We start from the raw sequence: 15,812 nt of genomic DNA on the forward strand, positions 1-15,812 counted from the left end.
CATATTGTCAACAAACCCGCATCCCTACCAGAGATTAGTATATTTTACTCGATAACATTAGTAAGCTTGGATATTGTCATATCTGAAAACTGGTGAGAAAAGTGCGCATTAACCATTTTCATTGTTCCCATAAGGCAATACGGAGGTACAATAAGGATATAATTCTGATACGTGCATTTTCGGCGAGAAAATGTAGCCGATATTGGGCTTCCGAATCATGGCTCTGCTTGACATATGTGTTTATTAGTACGGTCGAAAATGACTATAGATTGGTAGTATTTACCAAAAAAATTCGTTATATTTACTAATTATTTCTCTCAGTGTACAATCCGTCCGAGATTGAAACATACGCAAAAGTGGAAACATTGAGCCTTAGGCTGATGTCACATTAGGCTGATTCGCCGCCGCGGATTCCGTGAGTAAAACCGCAGCGGAGGATCTACAGTGTATTGTGAATGAGCCATGTCACACAGAGCGGGGCGGTTTTGGAAGCGAATTCATATCGAGAAAAAAACCGTCGCGATATCCGCGGCGGCGAATCCGCCTAATGTGACATCAGCCTTATTGACGAATTTAGCTGAATCAGCACATAAGACACCTACATTAGAGCTCAGAACTACAAAAGTGATGATGTTTGTTTATTCTGTGCACTTGAAAGCGCGATTCGGTCGTGATTATTTCCATTAGTTTCTATTTAAAATCATTTTAGCAATTAAATTTCATCAGTAAATGGTAAGAAAATTCTATTTTGGTCTATTTAAATAATCTTCGAAATATTTGTTTGATAGTGAATATAGGTTAAGTGCTCCCGTGGCCGAGTGGTTAGCGTCTCACACTATCATGCCGGGTGTTCGGGTTCGATTCCCGTTCTGGTCGGGAGATTTTTCGTCAATGAAAATTCTTCCGGCTTGCACTGTGGTCACACGTATTCTAGAGCTTGCCACTCAAGAGCACATTCGAGGCGTGTTATTCGCCATAGCAATCTCAACCAAGTACTACTTATAAAAATTACGAAAGTAGTGCTACGTTGAGAAGGCAAAAGTTCCACTGGAACGTTAGGGTGGGTTTAGACTAGTGATATATTCATGTGAAGAAATATGATGAGATTTATAGAAATCGCATCAACCGTTTACACTAGCGTGAACTTCTATAATGAATATATTCATATTTTCGGTGAATTTATTCACCTGAAGTAGAACTGCATCCAACTTTAGTGATTTCTCACCAGTGAGAAATTCACAAGCGTTTACATATGCTGAATTTATTCATGTTATATATACCTCGAATAAGTGTATCATATTTATTCACACCCGTTTACACCTATTTTCACGTGAATAAATCCATCTATAGCTATAGATCTCCCTAATGTAAACCCGCCATTAGTGACATCCAAGAAGAAGAAGAGGTTATGGGCACTAACTTCCGGACATTTTTCAGAAGCTCAAACTGGGAATAATTACGATACAATCGATATCATATCAAGTTGATTGATATCATTGATTATGCAGAGGCTTCCTTTCGGCCGATACGAGAAGGATCTGCAATCAATTGACGAATTTACGCAAAGCCGAATTAACGCATGTGACACCTACATTAGAGCTCAGAACCACAAAAGTGACGATGTTTGTTTATTCTACGCACTGAAAGTTAAGATTCGGTCGTGATTATTCATTTTATTAATAAATAATCTTCGAAAACTTTAACTTTGTTAATGCATGCTGGCTATTGAAGAACAATTAGGATTTTTCCAACAAATTTAAACGAACTTCATATAAAAAAAACAATACATCATTATTTTACTCGTTGTGCCATCTTACGCCATAAACGTTAGATTTGCAACCAGATTGCGCAGCGAGCATGGAATTGGTTTGATTTTTTCTCAAAAATCAGGAATTTTCTGCAAATTTCCCGGATTGAAGTATTCTTTCTACGCTGAAAAGGTTAGAAAATCATCGTTTTACATTGTTTCATTCATAACATATAACGAATGATTCAGTACAAGTGTTGTTGGGCCCTATTATAGAAATCGAATCGAGGACTCGATACAATCACTATCACTATCACACCGAGTAAAATCTGGAATTATAGAAATCGAGGAAAACTGCTCGATTCGTTAGCAAGCTCGGATGTCAGCAGTTGTGATGAAATATTTTGAAACAAGTTTGTAATGTTCCACGAAGCACTATAGAAGGGATGCCAAATCTTTTTTTGAGGCATCTGCTATGAAAATGTATTTCCAAAAGTGTTAATATGGTTGTTTTGGAGTGAATTGATATTTCCTCAAAGAATAAAGGTTAATAGGCGTAAGGCACGCATGCATGTGTAATAAAAACGACAGCGTGGAACAATTTGCATTACAAAGGATATAATTATTAGAAAATTAACTTTTTCATGTATTTTCATAACTGCAATCTATGGAATTCCGTAGAGACACGCACGAATTTCACTTTTTTTTTAGCAAAACAATTTTTGTTATTCATGTAACGCAACATGTAATTCTCTTTTAGCGTCGCTTTCTTGTTGTAGCGGCATCAACAGCTTTATTGCATTGGGGCCACCACCTGTTGCTCTAAATTCTCGCTTGTTTTGTGCTAATGTTTTCTTTACCTTTCCGCTCATGTCAATCCAAACCTGTAATTTAAATAAAATCATTATTGTTTTGCAGGATAGCTTTAGCATATGGTATAGAAAGTTTGGCATCTTCTTCTGTAGGAGCATTGTACCACTGCGACCATTAGTTTGATCTATTGTAGTAAAAGTGGTGAAGTTTGGCATGGAATAGCAATAAAAAAGAAAATTGCTGCCAAAAATAACGTACTAATGTATGCTAGCAGAAGTAAGCAATTCTTAGGTAGGAAATTCGGTTGAAAGAAATCCAAAGAGTATGATAAAATTTACTTATGAAAGTTATGTGCATCGTAAAAGAAATACTTACTTTCTGCCATTCTGAACCAAGATTCATTGGTGGTCTCAGTGCATTAAGCTTCTCTCTGAATTCCTCTAACCTTTACTACACCGGGATTATATTAGAACTGCCTCCACAAAAACCTCGAGCAATGTCTACATTCGCAATTGGTTCAATGAGCCATTCAAACTGATGGTGATTTGAAATTTTTTCTTCCCCACTCATTTTCAGCCACTGAAATATGCGCTGGAAGTAAATTCTGCATTTTAAATTATAACATGTTTAATATATAATGCTGGATTGAACACTTACCTTGTATAGACTATTCTGACAGCACCGTAAAACAAATGCTGATCAAAACAAACGAACGTGTTTTGCAAATTGCATATATTGAAGCGTTTCTGAAATGTTCTTTCGTTCTGGTGTAGAGGTCGTCGAAGATGCGCCACGCTCCGGAAGACCTGTCGTCGAAAATTGCGACAAAATCGCTGAATTAGCCGAGAAAGACCGGCATAGTAGCAGCCGTAGCATCGGCCAAGAGCTGGGGATAAGTCATCAAACCGTTATTAACCATTTGAAGAAGCTTGGATTCACAAAGAAGCTCGATGTATGGGTGCCACACACGTTGACGCAAAAAAACATCTTTGACCGTATCGACGCATGTGAATCGCAACAAAATCGACCCGTTTCTGAAGCGGATGGTGACTGGCGATGAAAAGTGGGTCACTTACGACAACGTGAAGCGCAAACGGTCGTGGTCGAAGCCCGCTGAAGCGGCTCAGACGGTGGCCAAGCCCTCATTAGCGGCAAGGAAGGTTCTGCTGTGTGTTTGGTGGGATTGTCAAGGAATAATCTATTTTGAGCTGCTTCTCTATGGCCAAACGCTCAATTCGGACCTGTACTGCCAACAACTGGACCGCTTGAAGGTAGCACTCATGAAGAAGAGGCCATCTTTGATAAACAGAGGCCGCATTGTCTTCCATCAGGACAACGCCAGGCCACACACTTCTTTGGTGACGCGCCAGAAGCTCCGGGAGCTCGGATGGGAGGTTCTTTTGCATCCGCCGTATAGTCCGGACCTTGCACCAAGTGACTTTGTCCATGGCGAACGAGCTAGGTAGTCAGAAGTTAGCCACAAAAGAGGCCTGTGAAAATTGGCTATCCAAGTTTTTTGCCAATAAGGAAGCGAGCTTCTATAACAGGGGTATTATGAAGTTGGCATCTCGTTGGGAACAAGTCACCGAACAAAACGGCGCATATTTGACTTAAAACAGATGATTGTAACTAATTTTATGAACAAATGAAAATTCAAAAAAAATACCGCAGGACTTTTTTGACAGCCTAATATGTTATTGTTCAGATCTGTAAAAATGATCTAAATGATGATTTTCACTGCGAAACATACATATTATTATCTATTATTTGAGAATTTTACCTTTTTATTTTAAATGTCCTTGTTTTATATTATTTTGGGGAAAAAATTATTTTTGGGTGTAATTCAAAACTATTTTTAATATGCTTCGGATTGTCCGCTTTGGGTCAAATATGCACCGTTTTGTTGTAAAATGTGTTGCCATTCTAAAGGTAGCTTCATAATGTATCTATTATTATTCCCCCTTATTCCACGCGGCGAGTGACGTGAGATAGCAAAGTTTCTCGCTTCATTGTGGAAGCTACATTACCTTTCAACTTATTTTTGATACCCGAATCGATAACATATGAGGACACGACTTCAAATCTCACTTATTGACAAACTATAGTCACGACATTCGCCTACGGGAATGCAGTGACTTGAGCCATCTCACCTCACTCGCCGCGCGGAATAAAGGAGATTGTCTTGGTCCTTATTGACGAAAAACTCTATCAATAGATTTTGACAATTTTTTTTTATCTGTATTATAGTGATTTTCAACTCAATTTGGCTGGTTCGTCACTTTTACTTCCATTTTTGGAAGAATGTCGGGAGTGAGAATTGAACTCGTGACCTTTAGCGTGAGAGGCATTGATGTTACCACTACGCCAGATCGCCTCCAGATTTTGACAATCTCCCTTGATGTTATTTTCTTATCACTCTGGAATTTTTACAATGCGAGAAAAAGGTGGTAATCGCTTGGTGCCTTGGTGCCGGACTATATGGTGGATACATTAAAACATCCCAATCAAGCTCTCGGAATTGTGTGGCCTTGCGCGTTGTCCTGATAAAACACAACGCCTCTTCTGTTGGCCAATTCTGGACGTTTCTGCTCAATCGCTAGCTTCAAACGGTCCATTTCTTGACAGTAGAGATCTTAATTTAGTGCATTACATTAAAAAAATTTTTTTTAAATTGAAAAATAAAAAATTAAAACTAAAATGTATCGAATTTTCTTTGTTGACCTCCATTGTTAACACCCTGTAACTCACAACTGAATGAAACAAACAAAAACAGCAAAAGATTTTTTTTTTGTGTGAAATGTCATCAACAAGCCTAAACTTGAAATTGTATGATCGATATTAAGTTAGATATTGATCACCAAAGCCAGCTACCAAGAAAATAATGGATAACTTTTTCCCCAAACTGATATGTATATAAAGATATGCATAGTAATTTTTTTCGGTTTTTGCTATTCATCTCAAATATTTTTCAAAGTATTCTATCATACTAATTTGGGTGAAGACAAACTCTACGATATACAGGGTTTTCCATTTCGGGCTTCGGAAAGTATACAGCCCTGCGCTGACAACCGTTTGACATAGCTGTCAACCAAAGCGTCATATCGTTAGTTGAATGTCTGCCATTTTACAATATGGATCGTTTTAGCATAGCACAACGTGTTAATTTTGTTAAATCATACTATAAAAATGATGAAAAACCGGAAAATGTTTTTCGAGCATTACGGACGGATTTTGGTCATCATGGACGGCCTACAGAGCACACAATCGCTAATGTAGTGCGTAAATTCGAACAAACTGGATCCGTAGCGAATATTGTGAAACCTGTGCATCATCGTAATGTGCATTCGGCCGAAAATATTGCTACTGTTGCTGCCAGTGTGGAGGATGACCCGAATGTTTCGATTCCACGGCGTGCTCAGCAATTGGGCTTGTCAAACACATCATTGTGGCGAATTTTGCATTTGGACTTGCACCTATATCCATATAAAGTCCAACTGGTACAAAAATTAGAGCGTGATGACCATGGAGTGCGTCGGGTATACGTCGATTGGGTGAACGAACAACAGCAGCAAAATGCTGAATTTTCGCATCAAATTTTCTTCAGCGATGAGGCACATTTCGAGCTCGGTTGCTATGTGAACACCCAAAATTTCCGTATATGGGGCTCAGAAAATCCACACGTGATTGTTGAGAGGCCATTGCATCCGCCAAAAGTCACTGTTTGGTGCGCATTATGGTCTGGTGGAGTCATCGGGCCGTATTTCTTTGAAAATGAGGACGGCGAGACGATAACTGTGAATGGTGAGCGCTATGGCCGCATGTTAACCGATTTTTTTTTGCCACAAATTGAAGATATGGATACGGATGACATGTGCTTTCAGCAGGACGGTGCCACGTGCCACACAACACGACCGAACATGGCCATATTGCGAACGAAATTTGTGGGACGCATAATTTCGCGTTTTGGTGATGCCAATTGGCCGTCCAGATCATGCGATTTGAACCCGCTAGACTTTTGTTTGTGGGGTTATGCGAAAGACCGTGTCTATGCCAACTCTCCGCAAATTCTTGAACATTTGAATGACAAGATTCGTGAAGTTATGACCGAGGTACCGTCCCATATGTGCCGAAAAGTCATCGAAAATTACCTGTTCCGGATCAAGGTGTGCGAGGAAGCCCTAGGTGGACATTTGAATGATGTTGTATTTCACACATAATGGCATAAACCAAACTTTAATTTGAAATAAAAGTTTCATCGAAATTCGAGTTCTAAGTGTGTTTTATGTCAATTTACTTTCGGAATTTAAAGTTGGAAAACCCTGTATAAACGACGGTGATCTGATCAGCCGTTCTCATGTGATGATAATTTACAAGTACGTGGGAAAATATTTCTTTTATATATGAAGATACTTACCAGGATCCGAAAAACACAAAATACCACCGAGGAACAATCAATTTTATTCAAAAATCGGTCGAAACAACACTCGAAACAGCCATTTTATTTTTTAAGTATGCGCATTTTTTTATGAATGAAATTCATTTCTGTACCGGGTGTAAGTTCAAAGTTTCGAAAACGAGAGAGTGACGCTGGAGTGCAAGGTTTTGAACGTTAATACTTCTTTACCGGCTGGATTGAATGTTATAACAATCACTTCATTCGAAAGATAAAATGCCAAAGAGTTTTATGATTGTCACTTATTGGACCAAAAAATCGTTTCGATAGCTTAAAAATTGCTTTGAAAACAGACTATTGGAATCATAACAATCTAGCTCATTGCAATCATCTTTTTGTGGTGATCGGAATGTGCTCCCGATCACGGACGCAAATTCAAGGCATCTGAAGAAACCGTCATCGCGAATATATGCAGGCTGTGATTTCTTTTACTCGCTTGCAAATGCGCTCGAGCAAGGGACGATTTGCGCATCCGTTTCCCGTGATGCAATCGTATTCAAGAGCATCAATCTCTGTTTTGCCTTCGCATGAAATGGTTATGAAGGAATGTTTCAGTTTCTATTCTGCTTCCGCGTGGAGTGGTCATGAAAACTCTCTTATTCTCACGAGAACAAAATAGAATTATGTATCAAACTTCATCAGTTGCTTTTGCAAAACTACGCAAATCCAACGGTTCTTTACTGGACCACTAATAAGTTCGAAATAGTTGAATTTCATGTTAATAACAATTTCATGACCATACTCATCCCCTCACACACTAACAAGGAAAACTTTCAGTAATCTAATTTCATTTAATTATTCATTCATTCATTGAGAATTGATTCAGATGCAAATTCAAATAAATGATTACAGAGTCAGCGGTAGTTCAACGTCTACCTTGCGGTTATATAACAGATATAACCCACTTCTAGTTTTTTGCTTGAGCAGTGGTCTTAATGTTTTGTCCGACACTGTATATCTCTCCTCCTCCTGTACTCCTCCGATCCGCCATAGTTTCATCCATTCTGCCCAACTGGACCCTTTTGCATAATCAGCTTAACAATATTAATTGCTTCCTTCCTTGTTTGTATTAAGGCGGGATTCACCTATTCGGTTTGATGCATGCTACAAGTCAATGCTTCTTGCTTAAGCCAGCGCTACACGATGCGACGAACAACCTCGAATGTTGGACGCTCGATGATTCGACGCATCGTGTAGTCGACTGACGAGCTACGAACCTCCAATGTCGAGTGTCGAATATTCGCGTTGGAAGGTAATCCGTTCTGCGGGCGCTACACGATTCGTCCAACGTTTCACTCGAATGTTGGACTCAAACATTTGACTCGACGAATCGACAAATGTTGTGACGAATGTGCTGCTACACGGTGAAGTGAATGTTCGATTCAATGCAATCGGTCCAAACAATCGGCGAGTATTTGGATCGAATGTTTATTGTTTTTATTTACCATCAAAAACATTAGGAAACTGGATAACGATGCGAGTATTTAAATTGCTGCCGTAGCAATTGTACTGATATCGGGCTGTAAATTAAAAATGCTTGAAATCAACATTATTAAACTGCAATATTTTGCCGAACATTTTGAATTTTATGAATCAATTTCGTAGCGGTGTATCGAATGACATCGAGTGTCGAATCAACGAATGACAAAAATCCTTTGACTCGTGCCACTCGCGTTGGAAGGTAATCCACAACGAACGGATTACCTTCCAACGCGAATATTCGACACTCAACATTGAAGGTTCGTAGCTCGTCAGTCGACTACACGATGCGTCGAATCATCGAGCGTCCAACATGCGAGGGTGTTCGTCGCATCGTGTAGCGCTGGCTTTCGTTGTGTATCATTTTACGACATAATTGGTCTTGTTGAGCAATGTTGGCCTTATCCAATGGCTTGCGGATCGGTGCGGCATGTGTAGCACGACATGTTCGACAACATTGGGGCAACTATGTCATTGGTTGACGATTATCGTAATTCACCAGAATAATGGAACAACAAAATTAATGATTATAAAAACAATAACATCAAGACATATGTAGGAGCAGTGCGCGATCGCACACTACTGTGTAGTGGTTGAGGTTAAAAAAATGCGCAAGTATCATATTCATTATTTTTTACATTTAACTTGTAGCATGTATCATGTTGAATAGGTCGAAATCCGCCTTTAGAGAAGCTAGAAACTACAAATTCTAATATTTTGCTTTGCATAATAAATTTATTTATTTCACCATCTTTGATCATAGACCACACAGACTATTTAGACATTCTTAATTTTATCTTTAAAACTAGTTATGTTGAAATCAAAAATATCGTACACGTCGTTAAAAAGTCTACAACATCTATCTAGCGGATTGTTATATCCGTATGAAGTACGGTGTCCTTGAACTCTGAGAAAGGAATTGCTTCGGAGTTTACGGTTCAGAACGTAAATATTTATATTTGCAGTATGCTACTGCAGTCGATGTTGTTGCTGAGTACGTCGTAGATGAACAGTCTTTGTAGGAAACTACGCCGGCAGAGTTTGAAGTCCGATGAGCGTGCATCGATGTTCGTAAGGCGATAGATTGTCGGGATTTGTCCATGGGAGCCGCCGTAACGGATTTCTTACGAAAAGTTCCTGTATTTTTTCGATACGTGTTACGTGCACACTATGATACGGAGCCCAGATTTGCACTCCATATTCTAGCACACTGCGAACCAGAGAACAGTACAGTGACCTCATGGCATGTACGTTGTCAAATTGCGCTGTATTTCTTTTTAGGAAGCCAAGCATGGAGTTTGCTTCAGTGACTGTCATCGATATGTGCTCGTTGAATCTCAATTTCTTGTCTAAAAGTAGCCCAAGGTCCTTGATAGAGCCTACTCTCACAAGCGGTGATTAATTCCTCCAATATTCAAACGTGACCGGTGTTCGACTATCTAACACACATCTAAGTGCCTAAGCTAAGAAAAATGTAAAGGATATTTTCTTTCTTTGACAGAAGCAACTCGGTGTAGTTTCTCACTTTTTCAGCTTCAACAGTAGTCTCACTATGTGTTGGTATATTTTTCGCAGGATTCTTCTTAGTTTTACACAATCAATAGGTTGTAATCAGTACTCAACTCATAAATATTATCCGGTACCTCTTCTATATTAATGGATTCCGTGTATTGAGTTTATTTTTTTTTGCTATCCAGTCTATGCGTATCTGTTGTTCAATAATATTTCTATAACATTGTATATCGCCTATCTCAGGTATGCATAATGTTCGAACTGTTACCAAAAAACCACAAGTTGTTCAGAGTTATTCCGTCTACTGTGAACATGCGACTCGTCGAGTTAAACAGCCGAAGTGTTGTTGTTAAACGTGGATGTTAGCAAAATAAATTACATTCGAATCACAGGTGTGCTGGAAGCAACACTCTGTCGTCTATGCTGTAGCTTTCTAAATTAACAATTTTTGAACAACTCGGCCACAAGTCACAGAACATAAACCAGAATCCGAAAAACAAAATGTATATACGTGCTAACACTGTACACTATTTTTGCTTACCTGTCGGAAGGCTAATCTAATTAGTATGTACCTATTACATAAACATAAGATGAAAAACTATCTATCGTTCCCACTATCGGTTCATTCTAAAAAAAAATAAGCGTTTTCAAACTAGATTTTAGGTTTATCTTCAAGCAATTCTACATCATAGTCCTTAGTCACTATTAAGTGTCCAATTTTACTCTTTTCATAGCTTTATTCTCCCGTACATGCACGATCAGCTTACATATTATTTCATAAGAGATGATTTATAAAATGGTAAGGATTTAAAGTTGTCAATTAAATTGTTAACAATTTATTTGTCTTCGAAAATAACAATACAATATGATGGGCGAGAAGAGTCGGCTCAAAATAACAGCCTTTAGCTGTAATCAACCACGATTCCAGTAATGACACAAATATATTTATCATAGAGATGACCACAAAAAAATTGCGTTCAGGTGCAATTTCATTCCATGTTGCATTATCATAATTTTGTTTGTTACTCAAGCCGTCGTAAATACGAGATACTGTAAGTTCAAAGTAAACCCCGAATTCATGTAAATTTGAACTGCTCCTGCAGTATTGTAACGTCTTACTCTCATAGAATCTTAACTAGAATCAAGCGAATCGTCGTGAAAGGGCGCACTTGCTCCGGAAGTCACAGTCGAACCGCCAGCAGCTTCTATCCCACCCAATTGCTTCATCTTACACTCCGGGCAGAACCACTTGCCCTTGGGGGGCATAATAATGCCAACACACTCGAAGTGGAACCACTCTATTCGGCAGTTGTCTCCGTCGCAAGCTATCATCTCCGAAACCTCATCGTACGGACAGCGACAGTAGCAGTACACAGATTCCCCCTCTCGCGGCGGTCTCCAGCCGGCGGGAATACGGATTTGGTTGGGCGGGAAGAACTCCGTGTGAATGCTGGGAAAAGATCCAATCGGCGGAACTTTCGGTGCTATCGGATCAACGATGGGGGGCCGGAAAGGTGGAGCAGATACAGCAGCAGCAGCTGCTGCTGTTGATGGTAGCTCGGGTCGCGTCTTCGGCATTGCCACAGGCACCGGTGGCGCTGATTTCGGAGTTTTGTTTTTGGAAGGTCCACGCTTTCGTCCAGACGATGGCGTTTTGGGAGTTCCTCCGCCTTTGGCGGAAATTTTCTTCGAGAGGGATAGTTTAAGTTTGGGAAGCGGGGGCAGCGGTTGGGGTTGTACGGAAGGAGGTGTCGTTGCAAACAGGTGAGTTTTGATTGGTCTATGATTGGCTTGGAGAGATGTGTCTTCTTGGCTAGAATCGCTCTCATGATCGTTCCGTTGTGGTGCAGCATTTATCATGGTGGGCGCGATCGAATGAGTGGAGGTGACCATGGGTATTCGAGCAGGATCAGTACGTTGTGGTGGTAGAGGTTGGGTTGGGGTGACAGCAGAGGGTGGCACTCTGGACGAAACCGGAGTGCTGTGATCTGTTTGTTTCAGTTTCGATCCTTTGCTCTTCATACTTGGAGGCGACGGAAGGTCTTCTTTGCTCCAGACTAAATTCGGAGGTGGTGTTGGTTTCATTACAGAAAGAATAGATTTTTCTGGATTTTTCGAAGCCAGTGGATTCATCAGAGGCGGAGTTTCGTCGTCACTTGTGTAACCGTAAAATTTATTTGGTTTACGACTACGCTGTGATCGTTTCAGAGGAACGTCCGACTCCGAGCTGTTCCCGGTGCTGAGCCTTGGCGTTTCGATTCGAGAAAGTGACCCAGTGATAGGAGCAGACAACGGTGTGTTTGGGGCAGGAACCATCATCATGCTCTCAGGAATAGCCATAGCAGTGGTAACTGGGAAAGTATCCATTGCTGGTAGTACTGGCGGTGCGGTCAGTGGCATGGTCGAAATAATGGGGGCTGGTGTAAATAAATCCAAATGATTTAGATTTATTGGAGGTGGAATGTTAGAACTGGGCTCGTTTGTTAGCATCAAGGGTGGGGGAATCCTTTTGGGTACCTTTCGCTCACGTTTCTTTTTCTTTAGCTTAATTTTTTTCTTCGCTACCATTTCTTCCGGCAGAGAAGGTGTCGATGGTCGACTATTCTCAACAATACCCATACTATTCAAAGGACTCATACACGTCTGTTGGAGGAGTTGTCGCCGTTTTTCCGCCAGTAACTGATTTGCCAGCTTCTGCGGATGCTCATCATAAAATTCTTCGTCGGTTTCTGATTCATCTGTTTCCAAATCAGATTCGTGTATGATAGTATCTGGATCAACTGGTTCCGGTGGAGCAACGGGTTCTTCCTCGGGTGGGGGTGGGGAAAATCTTGCTGGTGACGCATTGTGCTTTGGTTCTTCAGAAGATTTATTATTTTTGTCTTTAGTTTTCGTTTCTTTCAATTTCCCCTTATTCTCTGTGGAGCTGTCGGAATCATCCGAACTGGAAGTGCTACTACCGGAACTACTAGAACTGCAGCTACAATTTGAACCACATTCACAGCTGGAATCAGAACCACTACCACTATCACTGGAAGATGAGTCGGAGCCACTTTTCGAGGCCTTTCTTTTTCTTGGAGATTTTAGTTTCTTAGAAGGACTACCGGTTCTCGAGGAACTCTTCAATAACGACTCTTGTCGTTTTGTCTTTTCCATGTTACCATCGTCGTCGATGACAATGGTATCTCCGGCAGCACCCGCCTTCACCTCCGGATATATTTTTTTGTACATGAAACAATAATCATGATCAGATTGGCTAACGTGTAAAATTTTACTCCTCAACATTTTTTCCACAAACTGTTCCTCAGTGATTTCATCAGCCACTGAGGTTCGTCTGCTGTTGGTTCGACTAGCCTGATAGTTTTTGAAATTATTCCAGATATTAACGATTTGATCCGTACCCGATTTGTCTGGTTCATTTTCATTATCCTCTTTAGCCCTACTTGCCTCGTCTTCCGAATTGTCACCCCGGACGGTGGCCGGGGCAGATGGGAACCTCTTGCTGCTTGCGATCGAATTCTCAGCATCCGACCCATCGCTACTATCACTCTCGGACAGATTCAACGCTGGCACATTCAACAAATCAACCATTGATTTATCATGATCCTCTTTCGATCGCTTTTTCTTTTTTTTCCGAGGTGTCTCTTCCGTATTACCGGTGCTTTCTCCAGGTTTGTCTTCCTCTTTGACTTCTGTTTTGATCCGCTGGTCATCGGGTTCTTGCTTCACTACACTCTCCTCTTTCACCACCCCAGATTCCACATTGAGGTTTATCACCTCCTTCTTCGATTCAGGTGTAGATGGTTCCGTTTCCTTCGACGGAGACGGAGGAGGTGGTTCGTAATGCCGCTGGACATGTTTCAGCAAAAGTTTCTTCGAGATGAACTTTTTCTCACAACCGTCCTCATTGCACGGATACTTCTCCTCACCGTTGTGCAGCCTTTGGTGTACCTTCAGTGCGAGTGACTTCCGGAAACCCATGTGACACACGTCGCAAATGAATTGCGCAGGCGGCACACAGAAATGATAAACATGGGGCCATTTTTTCTGCAGACATCGCTTGCACAGCACTCCTTCTGTGCCGTGTTTCCAGAACAGATGCTTTAGAATATCCGCCTTGTTGCGGTACGCAATACCACAACGATAACACAGATGGTGTAGTTTGTGCTTCCAAACATGATTTGATAGCGCTCCCTGTTCCGAACATTGCTCTAAACAAACGTCGCAAGCAAAATGACGCTTTCGCAGATGTACCATCAGTCGGAATGCCGATGGGATTCCGTCTATGTTACACAAACTACACCGGAACGAATAATCCATCGCCAGCGTGTGATTTGGAACCCCTGGACACATGTGGCACAGCAGTTCACTGTAGCTGAAAAAGTTCGCTCGACACATCAAGCATATTGACAGTGCTTTCTGATGCATTTTACGGTTGTGCAGATAGAGCTCCTTGTGAATCTGTGTCATAAATCGACACTGGAAGCACTCGAACTGCTTCGGGTAGGTCACTGCCTTCTCTTCAGGCGTCCAGCTGCTGTCGAACGTTTCCAGGTTGAAATAAAGCGGTTCCAGTTCGTCCAAGCAGAATCGAAAACGTTGCACAATAGTAGCCGGCAGCAATTCTTCGGCTGTGATGCTATTCACTGTGGCCTGGAAGCGGTGCGTCGCAACCAAATGCAACGCCAGATTTTTGCCGTTGACCGCTATCCTCCTCGCATGATTACAGTACAAACAAAACGGGAAGGTTGACCGCAAACAAACTTTGATAAATTCTCGTATGTGGATTTTGTCCAGAGGTTCATCCAGGGTCAATTCGAACAGCTGAGCATCTTCGTTCGCCACCAAGATGTCGTCCTTCGGTTGTTCCGGTTCGGATAATGGCGACGGCGACGGTAAGTATTGCCCTCGTGTTCGTTCGGGTGTTGACAGTGGAACTTTTTCTGTTTGATGATCTGCTGCCACAGGTGGAAGCGATTCCTGGGGTTCATCAACGACCATGGGTTCTGCTGCTACCACTGCTGCTAAGAGAGACTGTCGATCGTTGTCCCGCTCATGGCCCTCCGGCATTGGAGCTGGACCCATCTCCGGCGGGAGATTTACAGGCTGCCGTTCACCTTCCTCTTCTATGTCCATTTCGACGGGATCCAGCTTGATGTCTTCCTCGACTCGGTGGTTCTGCCCCGATACGCTGGTAACAGGACTGTGTGCCTGAAACGAAAATTGAATGTTATTTGATGATATTGAAAAAAGTGTTTCGTGCTCATTCAAATATGATGTCTTTGCAAACATCCGAATCATGAAATTCAGGAGGAACAATTTTACCAGGTGTGCGAGTTGAAATTGTACGGTTGATGTTTTAGATGTTGCTAACAGGGTTGCATGCATGTCCTCGATAGGACTTATACAGTGATGGACGCAAGAAAAAATCCACTCCATTCAATATCAAAGTATTCCAATATTAGAAGTTTTTCCAAACCTTTCGGTATTCTAATCAATACTACTTAAAAGTAGGTAATTAGTAGACTATTTTGCCATTTCAGTATCGTTGATTTATTTTCAAGAAAACAAAAAAAAACATACTTTTGTTCCTAAATGGGCACTTATAGGGTATAAAGATCCACGTCATGGTTTATGTAAAAAATAATAATAAAAACGAATAGTTAATAGTCAATATGGCCGTTGGCCTCGAAACCCAACTGACAATTCTTTGGCATTCTCTCCACGAGGTTCTGGAGATGTTGGGGGTCTAGCTCGTTTCAAGCCTTCTTCAACGCAGCAACATTGTTGTGCTTGTTCGTAACGGCA

General features: G+C 41.1%; 1 protein-coding gene across 1 annotated transcript in view; it reads right to left on the bottom strand.

Moving 5' to 3' along the window:
- Positions 1-10,926: 10,926 nt before the first annotated feature.
- The window catches only part of LOC129767204 (uncharacterized), a 32,253-nt gene continuing 27,367 nt past the window's right edge, over positions 10,927-15,812 (bottom strand). The window contains exon 4 of the mRNA XM_055767855.1: positions 10,927-15,215. Within this exon, the coding sequence (XP_055623830.1) occupies positions 11,136-15,215 (4,080 nt within the window). The 3' untranslated portion in view covers positions 10,927-11,135. The remainder of the gene's footprint in view (positions 15,216-15,812) is intronic.

This window comes from Toxorhynchites rutilus, chromosome 2 (genome assembly GCF_029784135.1).
Source record: "Toxorhynchites rutilus septentrionalis strain SRP chromosome 2, ASM2978413v1, whole genome shotgun sequence".
In the NCBI taxonomy this organism is placed as follows: Eukaryota; Metazoa; Arthropoda; class Insecta; order Diptera; family Culicidae; genus Toxorhynchites; species Toxorhynchites rutilus.